We start from the raw sequence: 21,606 nt of genomic DNA on the forward strand, positions 1-21,606 counted from the left end.
AGGTATTCATTTTATAGATTTGTGTAAGGCAAAGTGGAAAACCAAGAATTATAAATTGCTCTATAAAACATGTGAGAGAGGAGAGAAATTTAAGTAGAGGATAGCATAAAAGACAGGTAAAATTTTTGTTTATAGCAAGGAAGTTTCCTTCTAATTTTTAAATTGGCAAAAAAAATCAAAAGAGAAATCAAGAATAAAATCTAGCAGGAGAAATGGCAGCACTTAGGATGAGGAATACAGAAAATTACTGTGAGAGGTAATGAGAGTGTTTTAGAGAAATGGAGTAATTAGTTGTTTTCAGGAACTAAATTTTCTAAATTAGATGTGATGACTAGTACTAATTGATGATTAATGGTTGAGTGCTTTGCACCTTCTAAGCACTCAATAAATATGATTGATTGGTATGTCACTTATGAAATACAAAGTAACAGTTATGAAGCAATTACACAAGCAATAAGTGGGAAAGCTACCTGCATCTGAAGAGCCTACTGAAACAGAAAACAAATAAATAATATTAATAACCCATACCTTCTCTGTGTCAATGCCTTTTGACATGGACCACGTGGAGACAATGTAATCCATGACTCGTTCACTAAGGCCTTTGGGGACCTGATAGAGTTTCAGAAAGTCCCGTACATTATTCAGCATCTCATGGTAGCGGTTGGTGTTCGCATACATTTGCTGGAAAATTGTGGTAACATTTCCAAAAATAGTTGCATAAAGAAGAGCTGAAAGAAAAGAAATTATGAAATGAAACAAATATCCCAAGTAAAAAAGAATAATATGAATATTGGCTAGATCCATGAATAATTTGACAGGATGTCTTCATATACTTCTAGGGGATATCACATTTTAAACCCTGAGAAGAGTGCCTGGCACCTGGTTTTCACTCAGGAAATGTTACCTTCAGTCTGATAAACATGATTTCCCCATGCTGGTCAACATGACAAAACATGTGAAATGATTAAAATATTTCATAAAGCACGCCTGTAATCCTAGCACTCTGGGAGGCCGAGGTGGGCGGATCGTTTGAGCTCAAGAGTTCGAGACCAGCCTGAGCAAGAGCGAGACCCCATCTCTACTAAAAATAGAAAGAAATTACATGGACAGCTAAAAAATATATATAGAAAAAATTAGCCAGGCATGGTGGCGCATGTCTGTAGTCCCAGCTACTCGGGAGGCTGAGACAGGAGGATCGCTTGAGCTCAGGAGTTTGAGGTTGCTGTGAGCTAGGCTGACGCCACGGCACTCACTCTAGCCTGGGCAACAGAGTGAGACTCTGTCTCAAAAAAAAAAAAAAAAAAAAAAAAATATTTCATAAAGAATTGGATGATCCAAAGTTATAATTTTGCCTAAGAAATCCTAGCCTTATTATTAAAGTTATCCCCCAGCCTAGTCCTCTTCAATGAAGCCTAATCAATTTAAAGTTTGGGGGGATCCAGTTTCGAAATGTATGCTCCTTCTCATTGCTTACTCCTTCCAGCTTTTGGAATACTTCCCTGGTTATAAATATTTTTGACAGAACATCAGAAATATAGGGAATGGAGACAAATTAAAATGCTCCATGTTTAGAAGTTTCTAGAGACAAACAGGGTAAGAATTAACAGCTAAAATAAAACTTTGGTAGTGCTTGGAAATTCCAGTTATTAAACTCATGTCAGTATTCCAGTGATCATAAGTTTTCTGATCCCATTACTCTAATTAAGTATACAGTCAACTCACTGATCATTGTTCATCTACAGAGAACTATGAGTGGGATGGGGTTTTTTAATGCCCCTGATCTGCCCCCACCTCAACCCGAAATGCACCTACTAATACCTGACCTGATCTTGCAAAAGCTTTTAAAAGTAGTTGAGTTCAACCCAAACTGAACACAGGTCTTCCAATCTCCGATATTACACCACCCCCAAACCATCCCACTCTTCTGGTTTCACTCCCTTATTAGCAGGAAGTTCTTTTGAAAAGGGGACAATACTTTATTCACCTTAGTAGTCAGTAAACACAATGTTTAATAACCACAGACATTCCATAAACGTTTCACAAAGAAGTATAATACCAGGAAATGATCATTTCCATCCTATATCCTCCAAGCATTTGAAAAATGACTGTTCTAAACAAAGTACGTATTGTTTGATTTTGCAGTTTCATTAACCAAACCCCATTTGATGGAAGTTATATAAAATTAAGCTAGTGAAGTAACTTAAGATCTTTTTTTTATATTATTTATTTCAGCTTATTATGGGGGTACAAAAGTTCAGGTTATATATATTGCCCATGTCTCGCCCATCCCCCTGAGTCAGAGCTTCAAGCGTGTCCATTCCCCAGACAGTGCGCATCGTACACATCATGTAGGTATACACCCATTCCCTTCCCCCACCCCCCACCTCAGTCTGATACCCAATTGGTGTTATTCCCAAATGTGCACTTAGATGATGATCAGGGAAACCCATTTGCTGGTGAGTACACGTGGTGCTTATTTTTCCAGTCTTGGGATACTTCACTTAATAGAATGGGTTCCAACTCTCTCCAGGAGAACCAAAGAGATTCTATATCACCGTTATTTCTTATAGCTGAGTAATACTGCATGGTATACATATACCACATTTTACTAATCCACTCATGAATTGATAGGCATTTGGGTTGTTTCCACATCTTTGCAATTGTGAATTGTGCTGCTATAAACATTCCGGTACAGGTGTCTTTTTTATAGAATGACTTTTGTTCTTTTGGGTAGATGCCCATTTGCTGGATCAAATGGTAGGTCTACTTGAATCTGTTTAAGGTATCTCCATAATGCTTTCCACAGGGGTTGCACTAGTTTGCAGTCCCACCAGCAGTGTATGAGTGTTCCTGTCTCTCCACATCCACGCCAGCATGTATTGTTTTGGGACTTTTTGATAAAGGCCATTCTCACTGGAGTTAAGTGATATCTCATTGCGGTTTTGATTTGCATTTCCCTGATGGTTAGAGATGATGAGCATTTTTTCATATGTTTATTAGCCATTCTTATATCTTCTTTTGAAAAATTTCTATTCATATCCTTTGCCCACTTTTTGATAGGGTTGTTGGATTTTTTCTTACTCATTTTTTAATACACTGTTTTTAGAAAATCATTTGTTTCTTCAAGAACAGCTGACCTCCTCTGTGTATAACAAATAATAATTTTGCAACAGAAAGCTATCATTTTATAAGCATTTAGTCAATTTTTCTGCTGTTATTTAGGGAGTTTGATGCCAATGCAGGACAATTTTTAAGATAGATGGTATTTGTTAAAACTGAGTAGGAGGAATATAGTGTTGTCATTTCTCAACTGAGTTTTTAAATCTTTGAATATTCATATTTAAAAACAAAAACAAAAATATAACTAATCACAGACTTAACATCTCTATTCCACTATTGTTGCTATTAAGAAAGACAAACATAGAAATAATGTGAACAAATTAATGGTAGAAGAATCATCTAACAAATAGGGAATTTTACATTTTCAGAAAAGAGAAATAGGGAATTTATATTTTTAAAATAATGAGCATTTTAGGCATTAATGAAATAATGCTGCAATCATGTTTTTTAGTAGTGCCCAGAAATTGTAAATGGTCAATAAATATCACAGAACTACCTATTATTTTGACATGTTTAACTTGTTTGGCTCCCGAAGATGTTTGCAATATGCTACATTTGCCAAATGTCTTATTATTGCCTTTTAGTTTAACAAATTACTACATACTTCATCTTTTGGGGGATATTAAATATGCACACAAAATGCATTCTGCTCATATAAAAAGTTCAAGCTAAAATATGAAGAAAACTGACAATGCATTAAAAGTTTGCAGCACTAATAAATGAAGAAAAATCAACATCCCATTCAAACATAGCCACTTCTGCCTCCCATTTTCATGTGCATGTAGTGTCCCTGCGTTGGGTAAGACTAAATAAAATAATTTAAAGTAAGAGAGTCAGTGGTATTTATACATATTTTTGTCTTGTCATTTTTAATTTTGAAATAATTTTAGACTCAAAAGAAGTTTCAAAAATAGTGCAGAAAGCTCCCATGGATCCACATGTGGCTTCTCTCAATGGTGACATCTTACATAATTATAGTAATATATTAAAACCAGAAATTGACAATGGCACAATACAATCAACGACACTAAAGACCTTATTTCACCAGTTTTTTTTACATGCACTCATTTAGTGTATAATTTTATAAAATTTATCACATGTATAATGTATAGATTCATGTAATATATATATATATATATTTTTTTTTTTTTTTAAAAAGAGAAACCACAACTTCCTTTAAAATATTCTCAACACAAGAAAGAAATACATTTCAAAAGAGATAGTGAGGACAAGTATAGTACTGCACAACTAGGAACAATAGTATTGCCCACCAAAGTCTGTGTTCCCAAGATAAATGGGCACATCTTTAATGAGAGAGGCCTTGGAGCATGACACAAAATAATGAGGGAAACTGATCTGTACAAACTACGTCTACGCTGCTAACTCCCAAAATAATACCTACCACCTGCATTACAGACACCTATGTGTTCTTGGATGTCCAATAGTCATTTAAATCTAACATGTCCAAAAAATAACTCAATTTACGGCATGCTTTCTCCAACAGCCAAATGCACTTTTCATCTTAGTAAAGGGCAAAGCCATAGCTAGTTTCCCAGACCAAAAACCTGTAAGTCATTCTTCAATCCACTCTTGGATGTATCTCCTACATCTTTTGGCTCTACCTTCAAAATACAGCAATTCACTCACTGCTCACTACCTCTACTACCATCCTTGCAGTCTTTGAGAGTGGTGCTTTCCCACTTACTGCCTGTGTATCTTCTAGCCAGTCACTAACCTCTGTTGGCCTCTCTATCTACACTTGTAACTTTAAAATTACACTAGCATCTTCACAGAGGTGTTGTGTTAAATGAGATAATTTATATAAAACAGTATTAAAAAGAGTCCATATACACATGCATATAAACACAATTTTGGCCCTCTTCTACTCAAAACCTTTTCCATCACCCTTAGACTTAAATTCAAACCTAGTCATGGTCGAAGGCCACATAAAACCACGGCACTGCCTCTTTTGCTGATCCTAACTCCTATCAGTCTTCTTTCCCTTCCTCTGATCCAGTACACCAGCCTTCTTGATGCTACTCAAACATCTTAAACAAGTTTATTCTTCAGGGTCCTCTACTAGCTGTTTCTTCTGCCTAAAGCACTGTCGCTCTTCTCCAGGATTTCACCTGGTCTGTTTCCTCTGCTCAAAACCCCACTCACCACTGAGGCCTCCTCTCACCCGGCTGTCTAAAGATCCCCTTCCTCCAATATCACTCTCCACCCCCTTACTATGCCTTACGATCCTTTATTTTATTTACCACTATTTTAATTTATATTACATATTTATTTATTTATTTGTTTGTTTTCTTTTTTTTTTTTTGAGACAGAGTCTCACTCTGTTGCCCGGGCTAGAGTGAGTGCCGTGGCGTCAGTCTCGCTCACAGCAACCTCAAACTCCTGGGCTTAAGCGATCCTACTGCCTCAGCCTCCCGAGTAGCTGGGACTACAGGCATGCGCCACCATGCCCGGCTAATTTTTTGTACATATATATTTTAGTTGTCCATATAATTTCTTTCTATTTTTAGTAGAGACAGGGTCTCACTCTTGCTCAGGCTGGTCCTGACCTCGAGCAATCCACCCGCCTCGGCCTCCCAGAGTGCTAGGATTACAGGCGTGAGCCACCACCCCCGGCCTTATTTGTTTGTTTTCTATCCATCTTCCCTACTAGGAATATGAATTCCCTGAGGGCAGGTATGGCCTTCGTCCTTTTTGCTCACTGCTGTATTTCCCCAACATAGACCAGTTTCTGGGACATAGTAGTTGTTCAAATATTTTTTCCAGTAAAATCACACACCAAAAACTGAGAAACAACTTTTCAGAAACATTCTTTTTTTTATGTCAAAATCTCACTACTGATGATTAAAAAAAAAAAAAAAAAAAAAAACCATAGAAGGAATACACATTATTAAAGCAGGTAGAAGAATAAAATATTTAGAAGCCAAGGTAATACATATCCTAACCATATTAAGATAATAAATAAACTGGAAAGACCAATTGTCATTCATCAAACATGAATGCCCATGGTCTAGCCAGTTTTGTAGAAACCCATTAAATTATTTTACCTTTCGAATGGAGATGCCTTATAGTCGATCTACACACTTTACTAGTAATAACTAGGCTGATTGGTGACAATTTCATAGGCCTCCTTGAAATTTTATATGCTCTCCTCAAGACTTTTAGACTTAGGATAACTGCTAATTTTGCAAGCTTATCATATTTAAAGTCTTAGCAAGTTTGGCATGCACACTAGTACATGTCTTATCTTAAAAGACATATACTTTTCTTATTCACCACAAAGGGATTATTTTGAAGATAATTATAACAGATTAAAGATGACTGTGAATTCTCTGAGACCCCTTCCATTGGTAAGCAATGTCTATATTCCTTTCCCTTAAATCTAGGCATACTCAATGACGACCAATAGAATATGGTAACCGTGGTCATGTGTCAATACATAGGCCCAGGCCTTAAGAAACTAGAAACTTGCAATTCCTCACTAGTGGAACACCTGCTCTTGGAATCCAGTTTCCATGCTGTGAGGAAGGCCAAGCATTTTTCTAGAGAGGCCCACATGGAGAGGAATAAAGGCCCCTGGCCAGTGGACTCAGCTGAACTCCCACCTAAGCACTGGCCTTTGCTGAGCAATTTAAAATACTGATATGAGTATACATTTCTGGTTAACCCTGAAGACTACACTCAACTATCACCTTCATTTCTATTTATAGTCATAATATTTAATGATATTTAAAATACAAAGAAAATGTTCCATCAATCTGATTGTATGTGCAGCCCATAGCTTGACAACATCAGCTTACCAGCCATGTGGCTGAGCCAACTAAACAGCAGATTTTCCAGGACCACTGAAGCCATCCCGGCAGATACCACATGAACCAGAAATAAGTCATGCCATCCTAGTCCTGTGTAAATTGTAGATTCACAAATAAAATAAATGGTGATTCTTTTTTAAGCCAGTAAGTTTAATTAGTTAAGCCATTATAATAATTTAAACCCTAATAAAACAGAGTGGTTCTCAACTGGGTAGGGGAATCAGAGAAGGAGGGTAATAAGCCCCTTATGACACACATCACAGCCCAAGAGCATATTCTGGAAAACACCTTTTAAAGATCTGATATGGTTTTATATTTTAAAATTGAAAATGCCTATTATTTTTATAATATAAATATGAATGTTTAATGTTTTCAAAAAGTAACATAGGTTAAAAGATGGAACAATGCTACTACAACTAATTGCAGTATCACTATTTATTCAAGCATTGTAGAATTCAGTAGATATTTATTGAAGACCCATTATATGCCAGCCATTATACTGGCCACTAGGAACACATTGATACAAACAGACATACCCCCACCCTCAGTCAGTATTCACTACTTTCTATAGAAAAGAATTAGTTCTTAATTCTCCCAAATTATATTCTTTGAAAAAAGGCTAATGTTTTCCTTTTCATAGTTTACAAAAATCCACAAATAAACTTATACCCACTCCAAGCATATAAATGAAGTACGGTTTATTTCTCAGGGTTAAACAATTTGTAGAGGCAAACAAAAATCTATGTTCAGCCAATTAATTATAACTCATCCTTCACTTTTATGAGTAGCTCATGATAACAGATAAAACAGCTATATTTGGGTCTCTGAAGAAATTGTGTACTCCAGTCAATTTATTTTGTTTACTCGTTAGATCAAGTTGCATCCATCCATCTCCTTAGTAACAACCTTTCCGTCTTAGATATTTTGTGTCTGTTCATAATGACACCCAACATTTACTTTTCCTAATTATCTTCCTTTTACTAATCTTGGCAAGTGACCATTGGTCTTAGACCAAGCAGTTTAAAATACTGATAGAGGAATAAATTTCTGGCAAAACTTAGTGGCCCAACCATCATTTTCCTTTCCCTTTATATTCACTGAAGTCCATCGTTAATAATGATATTTAAGGTACAGAAGGAACATGTTCCCTCCATCTGTGCTTATCTGTGTAGTACACAGCTTGCTAAAACATTTGAAATGGCTTTGGATGGCCTTAGAACAAAGTGCAGAAGGTGATCTTCAGAGACCTCCAGTTTCAAACTTACTCTTCTTTTGGCTCTCTCATAATTGCTCCCAGCTTCCTGGATGCTCTTTTGCAATGGCCCATACATATATTATAGGAACCCTCTAGGCATCCACTTGGGAGCCAAGCATTTTCTACTTCCCAGTCTTCACTTAATCTATGCCTCATCCCATCTAGTATCTGAACTATACCAATTATTGTGTTAGAAACTAATCTCATTAATTGTTGTACGTTGTTTTAAATACTGAAAATGATTTACTATATCTTCTCTCTCAAGGATGTTGGACTTTTGAGAGGGAAATTACAGGTAGTACAATAAGTTGGCTGAATCACTATCTGAATTAACTAATGATGTAAATTAAGACACAGAAGGTATCACTTTCAGAACTTACCAAATTTTAGCATAATGTTGGACAGATTTTACCTAGCTTAGAGCTGATCCTATGATTACCATAACAACTGACTTTGCCAAAATAGTTTCAATAATTACATGGCAATGATTATTGACATTATTCCCTATATACCCTAATAGGTCACTTAATTTTAGGAAGTTAATCATGAGCCCACATTAAATCAATTACTAATGTAACATCGAAGATGAAAGAAAGGGAGGGAGGAGGATGAATGGAAAGATGTGGGAAGATAGTTTCAGAGAAACTCTAAGAAATTAAAAATGAATACGAAGAATCAAGTTATCAAGATAGTTTGATCTCTACTTTATCCTTCTATGATATTCTCTTTTATGCTATAAATTCATTTTTTTATTCTCTCTAATCCAGCACAATTCATTTAGACTTCTAATAAAAATAGTACACTCACCTTGCTTACATAGCTATAAAAATTTTTATAACTTTGGTAAAAATCTAGCTGGCCAATATGGAACAATGCCTCTGAAATAAGAACGACAACAATAAAAGACGCTCAATGAATACTGACCTCATCATTTGAGACTCATTTATTACAGGTCTAACAATAGTTCCCAAATGTATCAACTGTCAGAAAACCAGAGACAATCAGAGATTAAAATTGTATGTTACCTTTAGAAGGCCCCAGCTCCTTCTAAGTGCCCATCTCTTCCCTACCTCTTGCATGCCCACCACCACCCTAAGCCCCCTTCTCACACGGCCCCATTGCTTACATCACACCTTCCTAGTTGTGCAGCTGCCCAGCTAGTAATGAAGAAGGCTAGCTTAGTCATCAAAAGCAGTCTGGAGGGGAGCTGCTGTAGGCACTGAACCACAATCTCAAGCAAGGACACTGCTATCTATGCCAACCTTGGGACACTAGATACTCTTCTCCACGTTCTTGGGAATTTTAAACCCAGCCTGGAAAGGAACAAAGGGAGGAGAAAAGCAAGGGAGTTTTTAAGAGGCGTTAAGCCAGAAACTGTTGATGGTGTCCAGTCACTAGGAGATGGCCAAAAGAAAAAAAAATACATTTTTGACATTATTTTTCAAAATTCTTAGTGACAAAGAAAGACTAAAACTTCATCTGAACAGGAGTGACTAAAGGAAAATAAGATCAGTTTATATCAAGTGATGTAAAGCAAGGTTCAGCATAGCACACAACTGTATGATCTCAAGGAACAGAAGACTAACTTGGAAAGATAGCATGATTGACATTTTTTTGTAACTGAGGAGACTTTGTTTGCTTTTATGGTCTATCTCTAAAAATTGCTTCCTACAGATTCAAGGAACAACTGAAACTATAACATATTTCACAAGTTATGTAGCTGATGGCATGTGCTTTTGGCACTTCTATTTTGTTTCTAATATTTTTTTCCTCTGTTAAGTTAGGAGAAGACATATTCCCTCCTGTATCATCTCCATTCATACACACACATACACACACATACACAGGATACAGTTATGATCTTATCTGATGATTGATGATAATGGCATGAGTTTGTACCTTTCAGGATATATGTAAATTCTTACCTTATATCTTTTCATTAAAAACTTAAAACATAAAATAAGGAAACTGCAATGGTGAAAGTTCAGACATTGTTTTGATACAGAGATTTTCCTAAGTCTTTCAAATTATAAAATACAAAGATTACTTCCTTTACCTAGTTATAAGTTTAGCTTTATCAGCTACAGAAGAAAAAAAAAAAGGAATGAAAAAAATACAGTGAGTCTAGAATGGTTTCACTACAGTGAAAAATAGAATTTCCTTTGTTTATGGCTGTTCCCTATATATTTTGTACTAAATATACATTTGAATGACCCAGGAATCTTTTCTTTTCAGTAATGAAACCTGGAAGCCATTTCTCTAATCTTTAACAGCAGAATATTAAAGAAACTATAAATACAGAATATAATTCAATCACTTACTTTTCCTATTTATCAAGTTAGTGTCACCATTATGCTTACTTCAACATGGAAGTATTAATATAATACTGGAAATAATATTGAAAGACCTTCATGCCAAAGCACAAGTACTATTGATGCAAGAGGCAAAGACTGAAGGTGGTCCTGCCAACAACCTAAATAACCTATTGAGGCTCCTGAGAGTGGTCCCTGTGGAATAGCTAAGAGTTTCTTAAAATTTCTGAGAAATAGTGTCATAACATATCTTCTTGCTGATTCTCAAAACAATTCATTTTTGCTTCCAAATATTTGTTCATGCAGCTCCCTTATGGTGGATTTCAAAAGATGACCACAAATTTTTCCTATCTTGGTAGGCACATTCCTTTGCAGTAAGACTTTACTTCTTCTCCTACCAAAAGACAGTATGTATTTCCTTGAATCTGGCCTAGCTTTGTGAATTCTTTTGGTCAACAGGATGTGGCAGAGTTGATATTAAGCAACTTCCAGAGTTAGACCTTAAGAGGATTTGCAGGTTTTGCCTTTACGTTCCTGGGATGCTGCCTGGAAATTGCTATCACTTGAAGAAGCCTGATTTGTTCTGAGGGACAGACAGCAAGAGAACAAGAATAGAGATGTGTTTATTCTAATGGTCCCAGCCGAACTTAGCTCCCAAATAATGTGTCAGCTCAAGGTAGCTGCCTGGGGGAACCCAAGCAAGATGAGCAGAAGAACCAATTGCTCAGTCAACCCACAGGTTCATGAGGATAATGAATCATTGTGGGTTTAGGTTACCATGGTTTGGAGTCATTTCTTATATAGCAATAGATAGCTGTTTCTCTCCCCCATGAAAGCCCTCCCTTTTGTTCCATCCTTCCTAAATCTCAGCCACTCTTCAGGCCCTATTATTTTCTTCATAAAATCTCTTCTGATTATCTCAGGTCAAGGAATTTCTCCTTATATCCTAGAGAACCTAGCAATGCATCACTCCTTAAAATAGCAATTGTATGCCTTGCTGTGTATTTTTAATGTGTATTAACATATATTGCTATAATGTAATGAAGTTCTTGAAAGCAAGTACCTTTTAAACTTCTTTACATCTCTCTATTGATAGCATAGTTCTAAACACAAAGCTTCTGAGCACAAAAAACAGAAGTTGAATTGAACTTAAAATATTCTTTTTGTGCAGCAAAGTAAATAACCAATGCACAAGAACCATGCCAGTTCAAATATGACTGAGAATGCTATTAAAGTATTCTGGCTTGACAGTCTGAAAAGACGGAAGGCAAAAAAAAAAAAAACAAAACAAAACCTAAAACGGATAAAAATCACAAATGCCCTGGCTAAGGTGAAAATTATCTGTTACTCTATTCTAATAATTAGAACCCAGGGACATACACATAGCCAATGGGCAAAATTTCCTAAAATACTAATTTCCGTCATTTGATTTTCCTCCTTAAAAAAAGATTAGTGTATCTTATAGCCTGGAAAGTAAGGACACTCTGAGAGAACCTAAAGGATCTGTATATACAACAGGAAGTTTCTGTCTTTCAGATTCAGTACTTTGTATTTTTTCTAAAAAGCAATTTATCACTTCCCTACATAGACTCTGAACTCCTGGAAGAAAGAAACTACATCCCTAACTTCTTTTCCAACAAAGTGTGAGTTTTACCCAGTGAACAAATAAATAAAGTTAAGTGATCCCAGCTATAAATAAAGGGATGTAAGACTTTTTCTAATCACGTGAGTGTAACAGAGCATCAACACACTGCATCTCTCCAGCTGTCTGCTTTGTATGGTGCATGAATTATCTTACTACCTATTAAAATTTCATGTACTGCATAGCAAACAATTCATCAAAGGAAAGCCAATATAATCTTGAATAAATTTATTCTATAAGCTCTTTAAGGCAGGGCCAGTATCATCTATTTCTCTCATAATTCCTAAAAATAACTGGTGTTCTTAAACAAAGTGGTTATAAACAAAAGTTGTCAACTAATATGAAAAAAATGCATTGGGGAAATTATAAAACTAGTTTATGTGAGCATAAAAGACACTAAATTGTATGTATTTTGTCAAAAGTTTTAAGAATGGTATTTTATGCATTTTATAAATATAATTAGGCCTTTTAGGCATCAGCCAATAGGCAGGGCACTCACTCACTGAGCGCACAGTGAGTGCTTGCCACGTGTAAATGCAATGCTAGGCACTATGGAAGATACATAGATGAATGATTTTATATACATATTTTTATTTTTAACTAATACTTGAAGCAATTTGGTTGTAAAATTCTATGATTATGAATTTTCCCATACTGCAAAGCCTGATACTTAAAAGCCTGATCATTAAATAAAAATACATTTGGCAAAATGCTCTGAAAGGGTGAATAAGGTCAAAACTAAATGAGCTGACCTTACTTTCCTACTGAAATTGTTCTGCATTAAAATATTGGTTAAGTCCCATCATTGCTAACTTGATGTTGCCCTTGACAGCCTTCATGACTCGTTTCCTTTAAAATATTGCCGTCTCCTTTACTTCTAGGACACACTGCTCCTTTACTGACTCTCATCTCCTCCTTTATCTAAGGTGCTTTTACAATTATTCATTCAAACTGACATCTTTCTGAGCGTAAAAGAAGGCACTCAATACAATAGTTATGCCAGGACAACAGGAATAAGGAGGGCTATCCTGGCTAAACCACGGATACCACGGGTCACTCCGCTCTTGTTCCAATTCCTCTTTCTATGGCTCTCTCTCCCATTACAAGAGACAAAGTCTACAGGCTTCTGCTCATCACTTGCATCAGAACACAGCCTCTTAGGAAGTCTGTCCATTCACAGGATTTCAACTAATATCTGACTCAGATGGCTTCCCAGTTTTCATGCACTACCATTTCATGTCACAAGTGCCTACACAATCATTTCACCTGGATGAACGTGTCTCTCAAACTGCCTGGTGGGGTGCCCTAAAGGGAACTTCCTCCCAGCCTAGAATATCACTCTCCCCCAAATTGGTTTTTACATTCATCTGAATGAGCATAAAGTATAGTAACAGGACTCTAGGATCTGAAACCACTCTGTTCTTTTTTTGGTAAGACTATCTACAGCCTAATTAAGCTCACTCTTAAGGTTAGGAATGGACAGAGAATTTTGAAAAATATATGAGTGAGATGAGAAAAGTATGTCCAGAGAAGGCAAGATGAGTTGGTCAAGGTGTAAGGAATTGGATTTGATGGAGCAGTCCAAAATTTGAAAACTGTAGTTTATTGGAACACTGTAATTCTCTGTGATGGTAATGGATATTTCTCAAAAAAAATAGTTTCTGGATCAAATAAAAAGTTTCATTAATGTTGTATATTAATTCTCCCTCTTGGAGAGTCCCAATTCACATTAGCATATCACAATGCATATTAGCATATCAAAAGCTCAGAGAAGCCTTGCAGTAAAGACACTATTTCTCATATTTGCTTGTTCTTGGAACCCCTTTTGTTCATTGAAAACCCAGGAACATTTTGCAGATCTCCATGGAAAACTACTTTACAATCACTGCAGTAGGCGGGATGGAGCAGGTGCAGGCTTTGGGGCACATGAGAGGCTTTTGCTACAATCCCAAGAATCTAATGCAGGCCAGCAACTGAGGAGCCCATTTTAGCAAATCTAAGAACAGGTGGTTGCTACATCATCCAATGTCATAGCCTGATGTAGAGAAGGAAGTAGCCATGAAAGGCCATGACTACCTATAGGAAAAGCAAGAGGAGAAGTGCTAGGTGGTAAGGCCCAACTCGAATATGACTAAAAAATAATCTGGGCGGTGACAGAGAGCAAAGTGAAGGACAGCCTGTGTGAGTCAGCAGGCTTGCATGCCTTCTCTGCAGAGCTTGTTGGGTTGAGACACAGAGTCTCTGTGTTCCCCGCCACTGTGCTTTGTGGGTCTTAAAGTAGCATTCTTTGAGTCTTAAGCCAGTGTTTAATGAATAAGAGGTGAAATGCTATTTGAACAAAAAGCTTCCTCTTACAGTTTTAGACAAGTTGGATTAGAATGGGAAAGAGACCAAAGATAGGTAAACAAGCCACCAGATTGGCCACCATCTCTATGAAGAGACAAATGCAGAAGATCTGGAATAGAGCAGGTGCTAGCAGATAAAGAGAGAAATAAACTAAAAGGCATGAGGAAGAATCAGGAGTCCAGATGGCTAAATTTAAGTCAGAGTCCTCAAACCAGTTATACTCTTACTGACCTAGAGGTCCTGGGAACCATGGTATCCTGGTACTCCGCATGTTCAGTCTGTACTATCTTCCTTTATGTCGTCCTGTACCTTTCCAGTTCTTTTTTTTAAATCACTTCAGTTGTGTACTTTTAACTCCTCTACATACAGTGCAAACTTTTTGTGAACAAGAAAACATGTATTCCATGAATTGTGTATTTCCTAGGACAACCTTGTACACTGCATGGAATAATAAATTAAGTAATGTGAACTATTGCTAAGCAAGCAGTCTGTTATTTTATAAATGATAGGATACTTCATTGACTTATTTTAAAGATAATATTCCATCCTGTGTTTAAAGAAGACCAGATCTTTTGAAGACTAATCACTAAGAGACTATCATGTACATGACAATCACACCATCATCAAATTAGAGGAACAAATCTATGAATGACATATGAAAACAGGAAAAACTTCATCATCTAGGCACTTTAAAGGCAGAGTATATTTCTCCACTTATACTTCCTAGGACCTAATGTTTGGAGAAACTTTGAGTATTCTAGCTACAGAAATTTTCCACCTTCAACCTATTCATTATAAGCTGGTCAAAAAGCAAAGCTTAGTGAATTGCTTATGATGAGTGGAGCCAATACAAACATGCTAAGTCAACAGAAATGGCATTTGTTTAATAGATTTCAAAGGTTGTAAGTCCTGATTTGATAAAACTGCCCCTACCTTTCTGATTTTCAAGACTGTACCCCATGAAACACTGCATGATATATTACTGAATTTCTTCTCTCACTACCACATTACCAGGTTTTATTCTCTTCTAATAACACTTGGTACCAAATATTCACCTCTTCAATATATCATTACTGTCAAGGTTTGACATACATGGAATAAAGCCATATCAAGTTCGTTCTACTGGGCACATCGCTGTGGCAGAAATGTCAACTATAATAAGCATCTGATGAAAAAGATCTTCAGGGTTCCTGTCAGGTAGTACATAACCTGACAGTAGGTTAAAACTGAACATTTACATGAAAAGGTTGGGTGACTGAGGCTGACAGCTGTCATTAACACGGTGAAGAAGAAATGTGCTACCTAAGTTTCCCAGCTTTCAGTCTGCAGGTGCTTTCATATTGCCATTCAATCCTTCTAACAAACATGGCATCGGGCATTTCTTCCCACTGACAGGTGAGAAATCTGTACTGTCACTGCCCTGGGTCAGGCACTCATCATCTCTCAGCTGAATTACTGCAACAGCCTCCTAATTGATATCCTTGCCAGTGCTCATGTCCCAACTGTAAGAACTGAGTAATACTTGGCTTTTCTAGGGGAACAAAAAGACCTGAAAACTTAAAAGTGGCTCAAGAGTAATCAGTTGTTATGTATAGTTCACACCAGCAGGGGGATGTGGCTCACACTGCCCTCCAGAGCCGTGATGCTCCCAATGGGATCCATCTTGCTTCCACCTTCCACTGTCATCTCCACATAAGCTCCCATGGTCATCACCATAGAGGAGAAGACTAGAGGGTCATGCTGGCCACTTCCTCCCACCTCTCACTGGCAAGGACTGGCCACATGGCCCCAACCCAGCAGCATGGGAGGCTGGAAAGGGGAGAGGAGCACACAGATATTTGGTAAGTGAAAATAGCTTCTACCACACCCACCTTCAGTGCAGCCAGGCGGATTGGCTAAAATGCAAATCTGCTCATGCCCCTCCCCTGCTTAATTCCCTGCATGACACCCTTATACACACAGGCCTAATCTCCACCTTGATCTTCTGATACTGTACACCCCAAAATTCAAACTCCACAAACCCTGAACTGCTGGCTGCTTATACATTATGTCATTTTTTTAACATTTGCTAATATTTTCCAAAAAAATCCCAATTATGACCACTTCCTACTATATTCACAGCCACCCTCCTGCCCAACCCACGTTTTCCCTGTACTTCTGCAGTAGACTCCTAACTGGTTATTTCCATCTTTGCCCTCCAGCAGTATATTCTCATCACAGCAGCCAGTACATTACTTTAAAATAAAATCAGATCATGTCGCTGAGCTGCTAAAAAGTTTCCAAGGGTTCCTATCATAAGCAGAATCAAACCAAAGCCTGCACAATTGGCCCCTGTCTTCATCTCTAAATTCATCTCCTAGCCCTCTGTTCTACCCTACTGTGCACTGGCCTCATGGACGCCTGTAACAACTTAGCACCCACCTGCCGCAGGAGCTACTGGATACTCTGCTCCCAAAACCTAGATATGCTTACATGGTTCCCTCTCTAACTTCATTCAGGTCTCTCAAATGTCACCCTCTAAAGCGGGAACGTTTATGCCATACCGTTAACCTGCTTTATTAATATTTTTCTTCACAACCCTTTCTTCTACCTGACACTGTATGTGATTCTGCTTGCTACCCGTATCACCTGTCACCTTCTTCAGAATGTAAGCTCCCTGAGATCAAGCTGTTACCTGTCCAATTCAGTATAATATTCCCAGAACTTAGCACAATCAATGTTGAGTGAATGGATCAAGAATTGAGTGAGGGAGTGAATCCTGACCCCCTGTGCATACAACACACTTTCTCCAGTGCCACGCGGTTGCTGCTCTATCTTTCACCTTCCCAGAGGATGCACTCAGCTTTCCACATTCTTCCCACCAAGACCTCTGCCAGGCCCAGTGGGATTCCTCCCCTCCACCCTCAGCCTCTGGCACAGTGTCTGACCCATTGCAGATATTCAACCATTTCACTCGATGAACAGGTGCTCAAAGGCAATAAGGCCAAATGGCAAGTAGGTAACAAGGCAGAGTTGCAAACCCAATGTGTTTGTAGATTCATGGCTACTTCTACCTAATGCCACAGTTGCTACAAAATAGACCTTTTGTTGCTGAAATTCAGAATTCAGAGTATATTTCTTTCCTTTACAATACTCTCAACAAGCTTAGCATTTTGGTCAGATGAAGCAAATATTGAGTGACACATTTGCTTACAGCAAGTTAGCTAAAAATTAGCCTTTGATTTCTTTGGCACACCTTCATGGAAACACTTCAGTAAATATTCTCATGTGTTTCACAAAGTGAGGGTGATTTTTTATGTGACTCCTTAGAACAAGTACATGTAAATAATTTCTTCAAAAAACACATTTTAACTGCAATTTAAATGTATGTGACTTCTTCATCTGAAGAGCCAATCCTTTCAGACTTAAGAGTGTGCAGTAATGAATCATCTGACTGGAAGCTTATGTGTCCAAAGTAGCCATGTTCTAATAGCACGGCATGCGTGCAAAGTCTTCTGACCAGTGGCAGGTCCCACATATAAAAATAAGCATTAAATTTTAATTTTTTAAAAAATTAAATTTTACTCATTCATAAATTTAGGGTTTTTTCTAGCCCTCACGTGTAAAACAAAAGCAGGGAGGTGAAGATATTTTACAAGATAATGCATGGAGAAATTTAATTTAAGCACTTGGAAAATATAAAGCATGGTTTTAACACAAAGTATTGTGGAAAAATGTTCCTATTATGCCCACAATTAAATAATAATAATACACGTATAGTCATTATTATATATCATACATCTTTATAAACTCATTTAACCTTAAAACAACTCTCTGAGATAGATCTATTATCATTTCTCTTTTAGACACGATGAAACTAAAGGCAGAGAGGTTAGGCTGCTTGTCCAAGGTCAAACAGCTCGTAAGTGGTGGAGTGAAGATTCAAACCCAGGTATTCTGACCCCAGAGCCTGTGTTCTCAAACACTGTCAAACACTGCCTCTCCATTATCACAATATTTTCCAATTAGCTATAAGATCTTAATATAGGCTCTCTGTGTTTATATAACACATCACTGCAATGAAATATCCATTTGTGAAGAAAACAAAAAGCCCAACATGTCAAGCTCTTCAGACTTTTTGATTGGTTTATTGGATATTATTCAGTACTGATCATCTTCTATGTACCAGACTCTGTGAGATGATGAGATGACATGATGCACAGATCACCTCTCTTCCCAGGGAAACTACAGTCGATTGCAGCCATGAAAATCATTTCTGTTCAGTGTCACAAATGTTACGTAGGGTGCTACAAGAAGAACTCACCGGAGGGGCACCCAACCATCCTCGGAGGCTTGAGAAAAGCTTCCCAGAGGGGAAATTTCTACATATTTTCTAAAGTTGTTTGGTGTGGTTCTAATATAATGATGGATAAAATTTGTATCAAGCTCTGTCAATTGAATGGCATGGCTCAATTCCTTCTCCATGAATAAGAGATAAATCTCTCCCTGTAGAAAACAAGAAAAGTTCTCCTTACAACTCCATTTATAAACAACAGAGTTGGATTGGAAATTTAAGTTTTAGTTCTGACTCCACCACAAATTAGCTGTGTTAATGATTCTGGGGAATGAGGAACTGAAATGAATAGAAAGTCCCAGGTGTTAGGCAAGGAAACTTTGCATCATGAGTTGCTATGTGAAAAAAGGGGGACAAGGACATAAGCTAAGGATGAGGAAGGATTTATATGCTTCCACGTGCATCAGTGCTGAGGAGATGAGCTATGTAAGCAGTGTGGTAGGAAAGCACTGGCTTAGGGTGGTTCTGCCAGTATATGCCAGAAGGAGACTAATCAGAATCAGGAAGAACAGGAAACTTGCACGAAAACTCTCAAATCTGAAACTTTGCCATTGTTTGCGTTCAGTGGTATCCCTAAGGTCAGTGGCTCCAGTGCTTTGATCCCATTAAATTCCTTTTCAAAGAAATCTATCTCTTCCTTCTCTCTCTTGCATAGTAAATTTCCTCCCTTTAATGAGAATTTTCCCATCAGCATGTAAGCATATTCAATTCTCTGCCAGCTTATTGAAAAGAAAAAAAAAAAAAAACTTCTTTCTTCTTCAATTTCATCTCTTATTCATTCATTTATTCAGCAAATATTCATTGGGTTTCTACTATGTGCCAGATGCCGTACTTACCACAGATAATACAGAGATGAGATGAACAAAATATTCTCAGTTTGTACCCAATACTGTTGATTTTAATTACTTGATAGTGTTACAAAAAAATTAATAATTCTGTTATACCTAATTCAACTTTTTACCTAAAAATGTCTCTGGCAAATATAAGGAACAAGAATGAAGGCATAATTTGAAATTTCTGTGCCAAATAATAAAAGAAACAAAGGAAAATACAATTTTCTTTAAATTTCAACTCTTATACACACAGTGTACAGGACATTGAACAAATAGAAATGTATGATGTTGATGTCCATTATAGAAAAGTTCCAAGAACTTGCATTTTACTCACTGACAGAAGTAGTGACAAATAGATGAGCTCATCAGAGTATGGTGAAGTGGCTGTGGAAATCACAGGAAAAAAAAGGGAAGAGAAGAAAGAGGAAGGAAATGACATAATATAAATTCCTAATTTGGTACATTATACTCCCACAAGTGTAAAGAATTATTTGTTTTAAGATATTAAGGGAAAAGGACTGATTGTTTCAAAATAATGATAATTTAAAGATGTGGAAGATACATACGAGACAGTTCTTTATATTGTTACCAATTTATAGGCCTATAATGTGGCTCTTGATGAGTGAAATGCCTTTTGTAATTGTTTCAGTTATTGGGCAGACAAACTCATATGATTTATCTGAAAATGAGAACAATACACAAATCAGATTCAAGCATATATCAATATGTCATATATCCCAGGGCACTCAATAAAAATGAGTTGTCCAACTGGCTAAGTCACAGATATTACATTTGGGAAGTATGATTGTTTAATGATCCAGTGCTTTTAATTCTATTATCTAGTGTTTGGAGGCACATATGAAAAGCAAACACTTATTTTTACTTTTCTGAAAACATTTAGAGACAAAAATAAAATTCTTTATCCATTTGTCATAAATGCTCAAAAATCCCCTTCACTATTTTCCCCCAAAGGAAAGGATTGGGTGGCAGGTGTAGACATAGCTGGAAATGATAGCAGGCCTTAGAATCTCCAAGCCTTGTGGGGAGGCTGTCCCCAGTCTGCTGCGGACAAACACAAAGTGACGTCTGTGAGTGCATAGCTCAACTGATGGCCCACGTTCCAAGGGCCAATCTGGGTCTAGCTTTTCCATTTTGAATTATGAACCTAGACTTCTAACATGACAGGGTATTTGGAAGGGCTCAATACCCACCAACTCTTACACATGCAGAAGACCTGAAACTCCTGAGGCTAATAATAAGGATAATTTTTATTTAAACCAACAAACAAAACCTCCCATAGAAGAAAGAACAGAACATAGACTAAATTTTGCCTCCTGGATTTTCATTCCTGCAGAAGTGAGTTTCAAAAAAAAGTTTCACATAAAGCAAAAACTGAAAGAATTGAAAGTGGAAATAAACAATTCCAGAAATAGAGTTGGAAACATTCACTCTCCTCTCTCAGGAATTCATACAACAAATAGCAGAAAATCGATAATTATACATTAAACATGAGCACCACTATCAACCAACTTGACCTAATTGACTAGAGAACATTAATCCTAGCAATGGCAGAATACACATTCTTGTCAGGTATATGTGAAACATTCACCTAGACAGACCATATGCCAGGAAACGAAATGAGTCTCCGTGAATTAAAGAAAGGATTCAAATTCTGCAGAGTATATTCTCTGACCAGAATTTTTTTAAAAATTAAACTAGGATTCAAAAACAAATTAATATCTGGAAAATTCTTCAAATATTTGAAAATTAAATAACACTGTTAAGCAGTCTATGGATTAAAACAGAAATCACAAAGAAAACTAAAAAAAAAAAACAGAATGAGAGTAAAAAATATCAAAAATTTTTAAATGAAAGAAGTGCTTAATTAAGAATCTGTAACATTAAATATCTCTCTTAAAAAGGGGCAAGAATAAT

The 21,606-nt window shown here is 36.9% G+C and overlaps 1 protein-coding gene across 1 annotated transcript in view; it reads right to left on the minus strand.

The window, feature by feature from the left end:
* The window catches only part of KCNH5 (potassium voltage-gated channel subfamily H member 5), a 272,418-nt gene that overhangs the window by 100,294 nt on the left and 150,518 nt on the right, over window positions 1-21,606 (minus strand). The window contains exon 8 of the mRNA XM_069465044.1: window positions 529-728. Within this exon, the coding sequence (XP_069321145.1) occupies window positions 529-728 (200 nt within the window). The remainder of the gene's footprint in view (window positions 1-528; window positions 729-21,606) is intronic.

Source organism: Eulemur rufifrons, chromosome 2 (assembly GCF_041146395.1).
Source record: "Eulemur rufifrons isolate Redbay chromosome 2, OSU_ERuf_1, whole genome shotgun sequence".
Taxonomy (NCBI): domain Eukaryota; kingdom Metazoa; phylum Chordata; class Mammalia; order Primates; family Lemuridae; genus Eulemur; species Eulemur rufifrons.